The sequence below is a fragment of the Eumetopias jubatus genome, unplaced genomic scaffold (assembly GCF_037043125.1).
Source record: "Eumetopias jubatus isolate StellerSeaLion01/CBP00866 unplaced genomic scaffold, mEumJub1_p1.0 scaffold_6, whole genome shotgun sequence".
In the NCBI taxonomy this organism is placed as follows: domain Eukaryota; kingdom Metazoa; phylum Chordata; class Mammalia; order Carnivora; family Otariidae; genus Eumetopias; species Eumetopias jubatus.
The window spans coordinates 44340011-44356700 of NW_028274812.1; the positions used below are offsets into that span (position 1 = coordinate 44340011).

At 41.5% G+C, this 16690-nt stretch overlaps 1 protein-coding gene across 1 annotated transcript in view; it reads right to left on the minus strand.

Annotated features, from left to right (window-relative positions):
* Positions 1–16690, minus strand: part of SLC35F1 (solute carrier family 35 member F1) — a 383792-nt gene that overhangs the window by 11328 nt on the left and 355774 nt on the right. The window contains exon 7 of the mRNA XM_028117096.2: positions 15526–15680. Coding sequence (XP_027972897.1) covers positions 15526–15680 — 155 coding nt within the window. The remainder of the gene's footprint in view (positions 1–15525; positions 15681–16690) is intronic.

Genomic DNA, 16690 nt, shown 5'->3' on the forward strand with positions numbered 1-16690 from the left:
CCCCCTTTCTAAGAAGAAGATAGGGAAACACAGTATGGCGGGCAAGTGTTGAGAGTGGAGGCTGGAGCCATAAAAGCACTGGAAAGGTGTGTAGGCCATTACAGGTGAGCAAGGCATTTAAATTTTGCTCAAAATGCAATGAGAAAGAAGAGTGTTCAGCAGAAGAGAGTGTAATCTAATTGGTGTTTTAAATGGACCACTCTGGCTGCTGGTAGGTGATTAACTGTAGAGAGGAATAAGGGGAAGCAGGCAGACCAAGAGACTATTGTAATGGCCTAAATGAGAGATGATGGTGGTCTGAACTAAGATGATGGCAGGAGAAATAGGAAAGAATGCATTTTAGAGGAGGATCAACAGAGAGAAATTAAGACTGAATCTCAACGACTGAAGCTGACTGTTCTGAGGTATGTGATTCTTTTCTAAGCATTTCTCATGGTGCATTTACTCCGCTATTTTCACATACCATCTCCTTCCACAGAGAGGATCTACACTTAACATCTTCTACAGTTGTGTTGTTGTAGGTGTAATTCCTGCCAACATTTAACCTATAAAGTTCTCCCATTTCTCCATTAGTCTCCATTCCTGAGAAGTATTCTGAGAACCGTATTTAGGAAAGCACAATTAATAACAATACTACTTAAGTATGATAATCTTAGCAAACAAAGCTACTGTCAACTTCATCCAAAGTATTTTCATCTCTTATCATTTTTTTAAAAAACCAACCCCTCTGAGAAGTATGAAAGGACTATGATGAATATCTTGGAGCTGAGGAAGCAGAAGGTGAGGCAGGTTCAGTAGAGTGCTTAGGGCACAGTCTTGTAGTGACAGTTGACCTAGTGCCTTGACCCTCCCAGGGCCTCCCACCTAATTCTCTTCCCCTCTCCCAGTTGCTTCATTAGTTGCATTGCAACATAGTAATTCTTTTTGTTCTTCCATTCCTTATTTTCAAGCTTCTAAGAGCAGTCCATATCTCTATTGCACAGGGCAAGGACACAACTTTAATTCAACAGATCTTGCAACGATCTTAATGGATTATTGATGAAGATGGATGCTGTTCTTTCTCAATGCATAGAAATGAACAATCATCAAGAAATATTATCATGGCTGTGGGAGGGGGGGAAACTTTGACAAAAAGAAAAATGAGTTCTCCTACAGCCATACTGGAATTCTTTATTTCCTTCTCTCACACGTACCTGGTAATGGCAGGAAAGACAGAAAAATGAAATAAATGGATGAGTAATTGATTGTAAAGAATATCATGATGTGACAGATGTCACAGGAGAAATCATTTTATGGTTTTAATAATTAATCAATTCTTTTTCTAAATAAAAATTTGGGTACCTGATGAATAGCTGCCACCTTTGCTTAAATAACCCTCAAGACTCACTTCCCAATTCCAGAATATCACTAAGAAGTATTGGCCTTGGGCCCAGAATATTTGGTTAGTCCATAATAAAATCTTACAACATCATTATCACTACATTCCACAGTATTGTCTAATCCTCAAAATCCATGGAGTGCTATCAAAAATGTGACAGACATTCAACAACAGTTACTTTCTTATTCCCTCTTGAATTAAATTTTGTACTTGTTATAAAAATAAAATGATCTAATGTCTTAAGACTTAAAAACATTTGAACTTTGGGTTTGTTACTACCATATAAACATGTTTTTAAAAAATCAGAATTTAGAGGTGTCCCCTAAATTTGGCATCCATGAACCATCTATGATGTCTCTCTCTGTAATTTTGAGGGAGATGGGAACGGTGAGGTATCACCAAACTATAGAGAGATTGGTCACTTGAAATATCCTCCTTTACTGTCAAACTAGCTTGTGCATATAAGGGCCTCTTTTCTCTGGACATGTGATTCTGGGAAAGTTAATTTGATAATATTATTGTCCTGATCTGATATTGCTGGTCCTTCTGAGGCACACTCTATGCATACGACTTTTGGAATTCACTCGATGTCTACAGATGCCTTTGCTCCATCCTGCTCTGTAAGTGATGACTTTAATATCCCTTCCCTTTTACATCTTTGCTCCGGGTTACGGCTTTGCATTGGCACCCCACTCATTCCTCTATGTAAAATGAAAACGATAAAGCAAAACACTGAAGACATTTCTCTGGACTGCACGCATGCCATGGATATCCTTATCACAAACCTAACAGATATGGCCTTCCACGCCACCAAGAACCAAAACAGAAGGCACATACAGCACGTATTCTAAAGTGAGGTAGAAATTATTACAATTAGCCATAAGAGCAAGTCTGTACATTTGAAGTGCAAAGAGATTTGTAACGTTTTGTGTAGAGCCTTCAGCAGTTTTACTAGTGACACACTTTGCAGAGGAAATGGCTGTTTCCTGGTGCTGAAGATTAGTGAAAAGTTTGCAAGGACAGGTGTAGTTTACATTGGGGGTCAGTTAGCTAACAAATCTGGCAGCTGTCTGGTTTTGTAAAGTTTTACTGGAAGAGAGCCATGTCCGTAGCAGCGCTGGGTAGCTGTGACAGAGGCTGCTTGGCTTGTAAAGCCTGAAGTATGTACCATCTGATCTCTTACAGACCAGTTTGCTGAACTCTGTGCACGTAGACACATCAATAATATAAATATAGACATGGAAATATAGTATGTGATAATGACTCAGTTCACAATTTCACTGTGGAATGACTTATGAATAATAAATCTGAATGTTAAATATGATTTTTCCTATGAATAGAATAAATTCCTCAGCAAGTTTTCCACCCCTGATGTGAGCACCACCCTCGCACTCCCCCACGATACTGTAATAGCTACTATGACATTGAACTGGTTTTTCTCTGAGCACTCCATCAGTTCAACCAAAGAATGAATCAAAGTAGTGGCTTGCTATTGTGGAATCTTTTTTTTTTTTTTTTTACTTTTCAGCTGGTCGCATCAACTTGAGATGTAAAGCGTCCTTATCAATCAACAGCTTTTTTGCTTCTTATGTGAAAATTCCTAATGTTCAGCCTTGAAAACTGAAATTTAACCTTTAACGTTTCTTGTAGAGATAAGCCTTTCATTGAATAAATCATTGCCAAACACTTACTGTGCCAGGCACTGTACTAGATGTCAGGGATCCAGCAGAGAAGGAGACATGCTCTGCCTCTGTCATCCCGAGCTTACTACTTACTTCTTACATAAGGTCAGTCCTTTTATCTAAAGGTAGGACTGGTTAGTACACAAAGGAAATACCAAGGCAATCAATAACTGCTGACACAAATCCCCACAGAGCAATGGGAGGCAGCCTCTCTCCCGCACATTAATGTCTGGTTCTGTGCAGCATCAAGAAGGACCTGGATGTGAAAGCTCTCACCAAATTTACATTCAAGTTCAACTGAGTGACCTTGCTAAATTTGAGATTCCATAGAATGGTTCACAATGTATTTATTCTTAAAATAAAACCACATCCCCAAAAAGACTTAAATGAGACAGAGACCAGGCCTGTGACTAAGTTAGTGCTTAGCAATATAATGAGCGAAGAGTTTTGGTTATGTGAAAATAATGAGGAAAACAGACACAAAGAAGCACCTTCCCTTTGTGCTCCTGTTTGTCCATTAAAACTGAGAATAAAGCATTTAGAACCTCCTAATCAGTGTTTGGGTGCAATTCGGTCCCACTTTTCAATGGCAGAGATATGTATTTAGACCCCTTTTGATTTGAGGGGATTGCTCGCTTTATATATTTTCAAAGTAAAAATAACTTTATTGTTTTATGATTATAAAAATAATATATGCGTATTGTTTCACCAATACATAATTTACACAATACTTAAAAGGGTGCAGAACATAAAATATAAGCACTCTAAGTTCTACCCTCTTTAATAATGGCATTTGTTGAGCGTTCACTGTGCCAGACACTGTGGTAAGTGATTTACATTCCTATGTTCATTTCTATACAGGAAGCCCTGATGCGGCTAGTTACACTGTATCTACTATTAGACCCCCACTTGCTGATGGAGAAATTACAGATGAGAGAAGTTAAGTAATTTCTGCACAAGGCTATATAACTGGTAGCATCAGGGGTTCCTCTACCGAATTCAGAGGTGCTGTAAACCTAGGCATAAACCCAGGATTTTTATTTTCACTGACCTCTAACTGACATTTAGCATTTCTTCATGATAAATGTAAGCGCTGAGCACCGTTAGTATTAGCAGTATCTTAGACTTTTAGCCAATAGAAATCACATATATTTTCATATCACATTACAATTGCTGCAGATCTTTCCAGGTCTGTACTCATCACTGTTTTGAAACGACAGTAGATATCCGGTGTGCTTCTAGATCCTGTGATTTGGATATTACTATATCATCCCATTTAAAAATATTTTGAAAACTTTATTTTAATATAATCAGCCTGCTTTGTAATGCTATGTATTTTATTTTAGACATTTAAAAACATTGTGAAAGGGATCTCTCTAGGCTTACCAGACCAACAAAGGGACCCATAGCACAGAAAAGCTAGGAACCCCTTGCTAGAGAGTGAGCTGAAATTAACACCCGGGGGGGTCTGACTCTGGAGCTTAGACTCGCATGTGACAACTCTGCCATTCTGTCTGTCTTTGGACTCATGTTCACATTTTGGTGAATATACTTTCAGATCTCTAATTTGGAGAGAGTAGGTTAAGTGGTGATTAAGCAAACTCAGGAAAAAATGAAGGAAACATTCTCAGGAACAAAAACCCTTTCCTACTTCCTCATATTCTCAGGGAGGCAGGGTGCGAGAGGATTGGAATCCACCATTATCTGGGGCTCTTTAATGAACTGGGGGAGGGGGCAGTTCAAGGCCACCAAGGAATTGCACACCCAAGGGAGTGGGACAGGTCATAGACTAAGCTGACCTACAAGTGTAAAGACATCAGAGATATTCCCAAACAAGGAGCCAGAGATATGACACCTGTGGGCTCTTTTTGGGAAAACCCCCAAACTACTGAATGATAAAATCCAGTAACTCGAGAGATTGAAAAGGACTGGGGGCAATCCTCAATTTTTCAAAAAATAAAACAAATCCCAATAACTATAAAGTTCTGAGAAAAAGAAAATGTAACCTCGGAAAATTATCCTTTGAATACAAATACATTTAAGAAATGTTTTCAAGGAAGCAAAGACTTGGGAGATAACAGCCCCTCTGAACGTTTCTGGACAGACCCACCACCAGCCCGATGGCACTTTTCCAGTGACTATGAAGTCTTCCTTTCTTCAGGGCACTTGACTACCATCTGCGGGAAAATATTCCCTAAAGACGGGCAAATTGCACTGTGGACAGTCTGTACAACCATACATTACTTCCTGACAATGTATGAAACCCAGCCAAATAAGAGTAAAGCAAAATAAAGAATTCAGAAAAGAAGAACCTACATTTCAGGGAAATGGGCTTAAAACCCCTAGGGATTATATTGTTAAAAATTAACTATTAAAATCATTGATAATACGAAAACAGTACAAAGAAGTCAGGAAATAAGGGAGGGACGGTATTCCCTTTCATAGAAGGGAGTACATAAAAACTCTCAAAACTTTAAATAGTTGACAACAAGTCTTCCATCCATGGGAGCCCCTGAAGATGTGCAGAGTGGTGGCTCTGCTTCAGCCTTCATGTTTGAGCCAACCTTTGTTCTTTATCTCAGCAAGCTGATGCTCTGATTTCTGTGAGTTTGTGTCATTAACATTCTAGTCCATGGGAGACAGACACACATAGGTCTGGTGACAAAACTGGGTGTCTGAGTATGCAGGAGGGGCTGGGCTATGCACCTGGTGACAAACACATCCCATGCATTCTCCTGGGAGACAACTAGCTGGTTTTTCCTGGCCACACTCCAGGGCAACCACAAGCCTTTCCATTTGAAACTTCTGCAACTCCTCTAGCTCATTCCATTTTCTCTTACAGCTTGTCCTGATGATGTGAGTTCACAGTATTTGTTTGTGATGTGGAGTTTATGAATAGATTTACGTAAAAGGAGTTTTGACTTCTGGCCACCGGTCTGGACTTGCCTCACAGTTTATCCCCAATTTCTCTAATCCTTCCAAAACTTCTAGCAAATGGAAATTGCTAAGGTGGCAGAGACTGGCTATGTGTTCACTAAACCTATTTTCTTTTCTTCCTCTACAAACGACTTGACTACATTTCCCAGCCTCCCTGGCAATCAGGTGTGGCCATGTGCTGGAGTTCTGGCCAAAAGAACAAGGAGGAGGTTATGTATACTACTCTAGACACAGCCATAAAAGTCTCTAGGTTGTCTCAAAAGATAGTCCCTGCAAAGGACTCCAAAAACCTAGCTCAGGAGCTGGCAAATTTTTTCTTAAAGGGCTAGATAGTAAATATTTTAGGCACGTAGGTCACACAATTCTGTCACAACTACTCAAAGCTATTGCTGTAGAGCAACAGCAGCTGTGGTTAATATATAAAGAAATGGGCACAGGTGCACTCCAATAAAACTATATTCGACAAAAAAAGGGGCTGGCTCACAGATCACAGTTTGTTAATCCCTACCCACGAGGATGGCAGAGCCACAAGATGGAAGGAGTCTGGGTTTCTGAATGGCTGCATGGGAAGCACTCTCTCCCACCCAGAGAAGCTAGCAACACTTACCCTAGCTAATTTAGAAAGATGGCCATCTTGGGACGCCTGGGTGGCTCAGTTGTTGGGTGTCCACCTTTGGCTCAGGTCATGATCCCAGGGTCCTGGGATTGAGCCCCACATCGGGCTCCCTGCTCCACAGGAAGCCTGATTCTCCCTCTCCTGCTCCCCCCTGCTTGTGTTCCTGCTCTTGTTATCTCTCTCTCTGTGTGTCAAATAAATAAATAAAATCTTTTAAAAAAAAAGAAAGAAAGAAAGATGGCGATCTCAAAAGACACTGTACTGACTTTTCAGGCAGGGGGAAACCAAGTTCAAACATTCATTGCTCTATCACCTCAGTATTTCATGTGAAATGCTTTGCGGCCTCAATGATGCCAATTTCTCCAATTCCCTACTCACCAGTGACAGTTTAAAAAATAAAAAAAAATGGGGCGGCTGGGTGGCTCAGTCGTTAAGTGTCTGCCTTCGGGTCAGGTCGTGATCCCAGGGTCCTGGGATGGATCCCTGCTCCACAGGGAGTCTGCTTCTCTCTCTCCCACTCCCCCTGCTTGTGTTCCCTCTCTTGCTGTGTCTCTCTCTGTCAAATAAATAAATAAAATCTTTTAAAAAAATAAAAAATATAAAGAGTCATAAAGGCTAAGTATTAATTTAAAAACCTTCCATTTATAATCATATTTTAGTACTATAAACTTAAAAATCATAGCCTTTGAAGATGCCATTCTTACAAAAAGAAATACAGCAAGCTGCTTATGAGGGTATTTTTGTAAGGAAGATGTGCACTATTGCTTTTATCCTCAGCGGCTGCCACAGGGCTGAGGCTGCCTGACCTGGCTTTTCAAGTGCAGTTCCATTACTCAAATTGCTCAGCACTGCAGAGGATCAACACGGTTGCTTGCCTCCAGATTCTGATCCACAGCTAATGAAAGATTCCACTGTTAACGCAATCTCTGCAAATTCTCTGGCATTGGCACTCAGATGTTCAGGATGCTTGAGATGGCTGGTCTATTCAAGTTTCATTGGTTTGGAATCTTAGCCTTTGCATTAATCCACCTGGTAATTTTGGATGTTCTTGTCATCTTTATTTATAAATGAAAAGTTAAGCACCAAAACAGTGCCTGGCACATAGCAGGCATAGAATAAATAAATATTTGCTGAATGAAGTTCTTTTAAATTTTGTGTATAGTCATATGTTATTAAATTATCCCCCACATCCAGGGTATTAAACTTTTCTTGCCAAATTTCTTATAACAACAAGAACAACAATAAGAACAACAAAACCAGTAAGAGAAACTGGCACATGTGGGATGAAATTTTTAGTGGCTGGCAGATGGGGTCAGGGAGGATCATGAGACTCTACACCCGTCCTCTGAGGATGTAATCTGGATTGCTAGAATAGGTAGTTGACAATGTAAGAAACTTTTATGATTATTTGTCAAAAACAACTCACAGCAATTATAAAAAATTTATCGGGTATAAAGATGAAGCCAAACCATGCAGCATGTTGTCTAATGAACACATACAGATGAAATTCTAAAAAATTCACATGAATCACATCACCCAGAATAGTTGAAGTAGACTCGTTGGACACAGGATTTTGAAATTTCTCTCTCCCTTTTTTTTTTTTAAGATTTTTTATTTATTTATTTGACAGAGAAAGAGTTAGCGAGAGCAGGAACACAAGCAGGGGAGTGGGAGAGGGAGAAGCAGGCTTCCCGCTGAGCAGGGAGCCCGATGCAGGGCTCCATCCCAGGACCCTGGGAGCATGACCTGAGCCGAAGGCAGACGCTTAACGACTGAGCCATCCGGGCGCCCCTCTCCCCCTTTTTTTAGTGAATGTTTGGATGACAAAAACATTTTCCCAATGTAAGAGTATAAGTTTTTATGGAGCCCTTACTTTCCTAAAATGTTACTCTTCCAACAAGATCACCTGTGGTTTCAGGCTGCTCAATGTGGGGAACCATATAAGTCAGTGGTCTAGGGGAGAGTTTAAAGGGAACTTGGAGAGAACTTACGATGTTCATTTCTTTTCTATCAATTTCATGTTTATTTTGATACAGCTAGAAAAATAACCACTTCTTATGAAATTACTCTCAACTTTATTATAGCTATTCTGTGGCAGTATTAAGCCTTGAAAAAGTAGCAAAATGTGTGAAGTAAGCCATTTTCTATTTTAAATGTCAAACAAAAGGGAATATTCTGCATATTCAACATTGGCTGCTATTTTCCTGAAGAATGTTCAGCATATGATGGCATATTGTAAAAGAATGTATTGGCATTTTATTTTAACAGCCCCCAAAAGCTTTGTATTTATGGCTATCACCTAAAAATTCTATTGTAAGCAATGAGGGAATCAAGGAATTCAGCTGAAAATGATGGATATAATATTTTCTAAATTTGTATGCATGAGAACCAGTTTTGCCTTTTCCAACAAGGAGTAAAAGAAAAACTCACAAAAAATTGTTAAAAGCTACACCTAGTTACAAAATCTTAAAATAAGTTAGTACCTTAAAAGTGGAATGAGGCAGGGATTACTAATTCTGAGACATACATTTAATCAGAGAAATGCATCAAGACTGGTCGCCATTTATACATTATCTACTCCCTTCAAAAACTCCATAAGGTAGGTCTTATCACCTTGGAGTTGGGAAAGAATAAATGTCCCAAAGTACTTAAAGTGTAAAAAGAAGCCACACTTTATACCCAGGCTCCTTTGACTTGGCAGGCCGTGCTCTGTTTGTCACCCCAGGCTGCTGAATTCATACTTCACCCAAGAGACATCCAGTGGCCCTCCCGCCCCAATCCGTTTCCTCCACGCATGACTGAGTGTTCTCTTTGCTAAAGTCACATATGAGCAGGTAACCAGAACGACTTTAAAAAGGGGAAGAATGAAGGGGAGTAAATTGGAGGGGGAGATGAACCATGAAAGACGATGGACTCTGAGAAACAAACTGAGGGTTCTAGAGGGGGGGAGGGTGGGGGGATGGGTTGGCCTGGTGATGGGTATTAAGGAGGGCACGTTCTGCGTGGAGCACTGGGTGTTATACGCAAACAATGAATCATGGAACACTGCATCAAAAACTAATGATGTAATGTATGGTGATTAACATAACAATAAAAAATTTAAAGACCTGAAAAAAAAAATCAGTCGGGAAATTCACAGAGCACAGTGTCTGTCTAGGTGGAGAATGTGTCTTCATTGACCAGATGCAGCTTCTAAAGAGCAGAGCAACATGTCCCAGCTGGCCCGGCTTGGTGCCAACGTACCCTCACTTGTCTTGGTGTAATTATTAATACTCCTCTTGTGGTAGGTGGAATAATGGCCCCCTTCACATCCTAATCCCTGGCTCCTCTGGATACATTACTCTATGTGGTAAAAGGGACTCTGCAGATGTGATTAAATCAAGGAGCTGGAGAGATTAACCTGGATGATCTGGGTAGGCCCCAGATTCTCCCACAGGGTCAAATTTGAAGATGTTATCCTGCTGGCTTTCCAGATAGAGGAAGGGGCCACGAGCCAAGGACTGCAGACCACCTCCAGAAGCTGGAAAGTGCAAGGAAACAGATTCTCCTCTAGAGCCTCCAGAAGCCACACAGCTCTCCACAATTTTAGCCCAGTGAGATTTCTGACCTCCTATGCTGTAAGATAATAAATCTGTGTTGGTGTAAGTCACTAACTATGTGGTAATTCGTTTGAGCAGCCATAGGAATCGAATCCTTTCTATTTCAAAAGTGTCCTGTTTGTACAATAAATACTAAGGGGATAGAGTTCATAACTGATCGAGCTTTAACCTTGAAAAGCCAACACACCATCAAATTGTAAAGCTCTCATGGAAATCCCTTCCTGGGTTTGGTTTTGGGGGACCTCTGAGGCCCAATAAAACTAATTTCCTATACCTTCCATGGATTGCTATGGATTTAGTGTTCTGGATTCAATACTGTTGTCAGGTAATAAGAACAGACATATATAACCACTTCTCAAAAGTCTTGTAAAATAGAGTTTGTGAGAGCGCTACGCCATGCAGGGCATCTAATGCAGGATCCAGTCATTTGCTTCCTTGGGACGTGGGGCTTCATTGTCCAGTCAGCACGGCAATCAGCACTCAAAAGAGGCAGAGAAGGTGCAGACAGTGGACTGATGGGTGGGGAAGGGAATGGATTTTTTTTCCAAGGGTGGAAAGTGAGAAAAAGCAAATAATCAATGTTGGGCAGGAGAGGTTCATTTAATCATTTAGTTCTGCCTGGGTAAGCAACATCCGTGAGCAAATAGCCCTCCCCTTTCAACTTGCAGATATTTATAACCCGACCAGAAGGTTATTTAGAGTAAAGGCACCATGATTAAGGGAAGGAATAAACTATACGTGCAGACTGTAGTAAAACCAAATGAGATCTCAGAGGTCCCTGGTCAATCCTCAGTACTGAAGTGGGAGGCCCCTCCACATTGTTCCTCTCGCATTCTTGTCCAGCTTCCTCCAGCGAAAAGAACTCCCAAGACAGTCAATTCCACTTTCGGATGACTAAATGCTAACAAGATTTCCTTATATTTAGCCATAATCTTATAATCTTTGCCCTTTGGTCCTAGGTCCACATGCCTGCAGCCGCATAACAGGATCATCTAGGGAGCCTTTAGAAATCTCAAGCCCAGGGTGTACTGCAGACTGCATAAATCAGAATCAGTGGGAGTGGGACCCAAGCATCAGTATTTTTAAAACTCTCAGGTGATCCCAATGTGCAGCCGAAGTTGAGGGTCACTGGCTTAAACTCTCTTCCCCACTACACTCTTTACATAGTTAAAGTCTCCCTCCCTGAACTGGATTTTCTCTTCATTAGGCTGTGACTTTCATCCATCCCCTCAGAGCAGGCAATTTGAGGTAACTGGCAATCACTACTGAGCAGCCCTGGACAGGGGTACTGTTGGGGACCATCAGGGAAGACTTGGTGGCCCCGGGGTCCATGGTGGGATTTGGCCTGGTTCCTTTCATGTTTTAAAAAGTATAACCAGATCGATAAATTGGACTTCATCAAAATTAAAAACTTTTATGCTTCCAGGGAAACTAACAAGAAAATAAAAAAAAAAACCACCAAGTGGGAGAAAATATTTACACATCATATATCTGATAGGTGTATACCACCCAACATATATAAAGAAATATTACAATCAATGATTAAAAAACAAATACCAAATTAAAATTGGAAAGAAATTTAAATAGACATTTCTTCAAAGAAGACACATGAAAATATAACCACCTTTTCCCCATCCCAAAACACAGACACACACACACACACACACGCTCCATCCCCTGACATCACCATTTTTGAATTTTGTAAAATTTGCCAAGATTTTTCCATTGACTAGAAAATGCTCATAATGATAAAGGTACCTCCAATAAGCATTATTTAAAAAATCAATTTTCTGAGATGGCCCATCCGGCTGTAGTGGGAAACTTACAAGCCACTCAGACCCACCCTTCTCCCCAGCTCTAGAGCACCTCCCATCTCTGGGAAGCCCAAGGCCAATTTCAGAGGCAGGTAAGTTGGATCCCAGAAAAAAAAAATACTGGATTTTCCAAACAATGACTATTTGACTGCAAATTGAAGCACTGATTGGAAGATTCTTTTAGAAAATAGGCAAAGGGAAGATTTTTTTTTAATTTTTAGATTTAAGTTGAGTATTTAACTTATTTTTTTGCAGATAATAAATACCATTGTTCATAAAACAATTAAAGAACACTACAAGGCAGTGTGTATTCAAGAACTAAGAGGTGAGGAGTCAACTCTAAGTACAATGAGAGTGAAGGGAAAGAAGTAGAGCATTGTCTATATTGTAATATTGGTTACCATAAAATTAACATATATACTATAAAATCATACCAATGTGTAACAGTACTTATCTGTATTTTCTGACTTTCTCACGATGAATATGTATTTCTAATAGACAACAGACCTCTCTGGAAAGCAGTCTGGCAGTTTCTTATAAAACTAAACATGTTACGACCATACGCCTGGCAATTGGACTCTTGGGTGTTTATTTCAGAGCGAAAACTGTTCATGGAAGAACCTGTACATAAATATTCAGAGCCGCTTTATTGTGATAGCCCCCAATAGAGAAAACCCAGATGTCCTTCACTGAGGGAATGGTTAAATAAATCGTGGTACATCCATATCATTGAATAGTGCTCAGCAATAAACAGGAATGGGCCACTGACATACGAAACAATCTGGATGAATCTCTAGAGAATTATGCTGAGTGAAAAAAGTCAAACCCAAAAGGTTATATACTGTACCTACCATTCTTGAAGTGACAAATTTAGAGAGATGGAGAACAGAAGCGAGGCTTTGCGGCAGTACGGAGGTGGGTGAGAGGCAGGTAGGTATGGCTGTGAAAGGCAATGTGAGCCCTCGTGGGGGTGAACATGCTCTGTGTGCCCATGGCCTTCGTGTTCATATCCTTACGTTGTGCTATAGTTTTGCAAGATGTTACCAATGGGGGAAACTAGGTAAAAGGCAAATGGGGATCTCCCTGTATTATTTCTTAAAACTGCATGTGAATCCATTATTATCTTGAAAGTTTAATTTTAAAAAAAGACAATAGGAATCAATTTTAACTAGAGAAAATACTTATTGTGTTGAATCCATCGCTGCATTAAAGAAATGTATCTGTTAGATAGCAACACAATATATGTATATAGTGAAACATTGCTTTAAGAAATAAAAACAGCCATGACACCTCCAAATTGATGAACACAATTTTCAGCTAACACAGCCTCCCTTCTGATGGCATGATGAAGGGTTACTACATGGCTTCCTCTTCAGCAAACTTCCTTATCCTAAGTAAGTAGTAGCCCACAAAGCCTGGGAGGGGAAGATGGATGGCAGAGAGTTAGAACTGACGCTCGTTCACGAGGAGAGCCCCAGGTCTAACCGGATGTCAGTGCAAGCGTAAGGAGAGACACTCCAATAGGAATGGGCGCTCTTCAGGTGTCCCTTCCAGCTGTCAGAGAACATCAGCTTCACAGGGGAGCCTAGTAATAGTGCAGACTTCCCCAGACACATCCCCAGATTCAGGTTCTGTGGCTCAGAGGTGTGGCCCATGGATCTGAAGGGTGAGCCAGTCCTTCTGGGGAAAGGAGACTCTTGGGAAGGCTGCTATGAGGGATTCTGAGGACCGGACTGGATTTTGGCTGCTCAAGAAGCACCTGCGGTCCTCAGTCAGAATAGGTTCCAGTCATCTTTCCTTAAGGAGGATTCAGGAGATCTGTCTAGTTCAGGAGCTTATCGAAACAGCCACAGGAATCACTGCTGGCAATCCAAGTCACACTTGGGAACACACTAGCTGTGGATGCCTGACCGTAGCATAGAGAAGAAAAATGACGGCCACTGTGCCGTACCGTAAGACCAGGGCTCTGGAAAAGAGTTGGGTGTGTTGCCGGGGGCTTCTCAGAGAAGCTGGTCCTCCCAGCTGTGCAGCGGGGAGCAATGGGGGAATGGGCTGTGACTTTTCTTTCTGCCCTAGTGAGGACCAGGGTGTGCTCAGGAGACAGAGATGGGACCATCTAGACAAAACTAATCACAAAAGATGTATAAAGCCTGTCTAGTCCTACACCATTTCTTTCAGCTGTCATTTTGGCCACCACACTGGGCACAGGGCTCCTTGTAAAATAGGGACTGGGCACATTATCCCTGTCTTCTGCCATGGCCATTTTCTCCACCTCTCGTCTTCCAGATCTGCTTCTGGTCCTCTCTGCTAACCTTGTTTGTGACCGCTTTTCCACCCCTGCCTGCCCTACTTAGTCTGGCTCCTGGCTATGACTGGCTTAGCCAGTCATATTTCCGAATATTCACTTCCGCTGCTTTACCTCGGGTCATCTCAAGTACATACTCCCTCTAGCTCAGCGCTTCTCAGGGAACCTCCAAACCCAGTTTGACCTGGTTGAAGATGCCCTGCCCACCGAGAGGCATCAGCTGGCCACACCCATGGGCTGGTGGTGTTAACTGTAACATCACTGATGAAGCCCTTGGCTAGAAGTGGTTGGAGTAATATCTCTTTCTTCTGCCACTCCTCTTTCCCTGTCCTAGTTTGGTCTTACCTGGTTTGGATACTTCATACTCGTCCATTTTCACCCTGGTCATAGTCCCCGCTGACCCTTATCTTATAGGACAAGTTAAGGAATGGGAAATGGGTCTCTTCTCCTATACCAATCCTAATCAGTTGTTAATGTCTGAAGTGAGCGCGGTGTTTACAAGATGGCATCTGACTTCAGTGAGCCATAACGGATGAGTCCTGCCTGCCGTGGGTGAGCGTGTGGGTAGTCTTGCATTTGAAGAGACTGCTATCTTTAGACAGAACACTTCCTTCTTTTCCTTGGGCTGATATCTTGAACTGTAAATGCTTCACAAGTTCTCTGCATTCATTTACTCCAACCCCTAATCTTTCGGTGAAGAAACAATATTTCGAGTGCATTAGCATTTCCCATTCATGCCTGCTATAAAAATATCTGCAAAACAGAAATTGCAGGCACTGGATCTTTGCTCCAATGAGAATGTACCCTGCCAGTGCCTTTGGTAGAATCCATTTTGTGGTTCTAGTTTGGGAATTGTACAAATCTTCCTAGCTTTAGGCTGGAAAAAGAGTAAGCTTCTGGGGTGAATGGTATCAGAAAAAACTGTCTCCCACGATCCAAAAGCCCTTCCTTTATCTTTTTCCCTTTCAAGTGCCTGTGGTTACTGGTCTCTTGTGACAAAATGTTGCCTCTGTGTTCCAGTGGAAATGTGAATACCTAGATCCCGGGGCGGGGCGGGGGGGGGGGGGTGAGCGCAACAGAGTTGCACTCCCACTTGTCTGCACAAAAGGGGCATTCTACTGCAGGGCATTTCCACCTATATGTGATATTTCCCACCAAGTATTGTCTTCACAGAGGAGCACTGACTCAACTTACCTTGTAGTGGAAGAGAAACAGTCCGCAGAACAGGCTGTACAAATCTGCTGTGAGCAGGGAGAGGTTGACCGAAGTGGCGCTGGTTTTCTTTATGACGACTGGCATGAAGCTGTAGAGACCAAACATGCAGGCGCTAAAGCCAACGTAGAGCAGTCCTGAGGGGAGAGGAAAGAGAAGTGACTGACAGCCTCCTCCGGGGCCTCTGAGTAACCCCAGCGCGTGGGAGAAGGGGGCCGGCGTGCACCGTTTACCTCGCACACAGGAGTTTTTCTTCAGTCTGCTAACGGATTTTATTATTGGGTAATAGACAGCTAAAACATAAAATAAAAAGTAAAAATCTTCATGTGGAAAATGAACTTTCTGCTCCGCACCACATAGCTGATATTTTGCCTTTTCTGGGAAGGAGTGCCTCTTAGTGGCTAGAGTCCGAATATGGGGTCAAGCCTTCTTAATTCTACTTCCAGTGGTGCTGTACTCTACTTTTACTATCTATGTCTTTTAAAGTGTTTTTTTTTTTTTTTTTACTCTCTTTTTTGTTTGCAAAATGGGAACAAAACTACTGGGTTCCACGTATTGCTCACAGTGATGAATAACTACGTAGCCCTCAAGATGGAAGGGCTTACATATCACAGAGATGTGGACTAAGTCAGAATTGGAATCCTAACTGGGTGGCCTTGGGCAGACCACTTCATTCTCCAAGCACAAGATGACCTGTGAATTTCTTCCAGATTGTGCATCCTGCTCAGTCCTATACCCCATTAAACAGAGTCCCACTTCCTCCTCATCTTCCCTAGCATACTGCGGGTTCTCACATGTAGGCCCTGCTGTTTTAGAAGTTGTTAGGTACGTGCTTCATAGACCATCAGAGAACTAAGTGTAAAACAGAAAGACTAAAAAAAAAGTCCCTAAAATGCCATATGGTCAGCCTCTCATCCTCTAAAATTCTCTCTCAATATAACTAGATATACAATTGCTAGTACTAATTCCATAAGTACACAATTTTGCCGGGTCCCAAGCAGGAGTTTATGGCTAAATGCAGAATTTGGTTTACCTTTTACTAGGTCAAGATACAATACAAATGTACAAAAATAATGCTCATTCTCTACCTTGACAAAATAAAGCAAAGAATAAGCATAAGTAACATAATTCAGTGGATCTTTGGGCA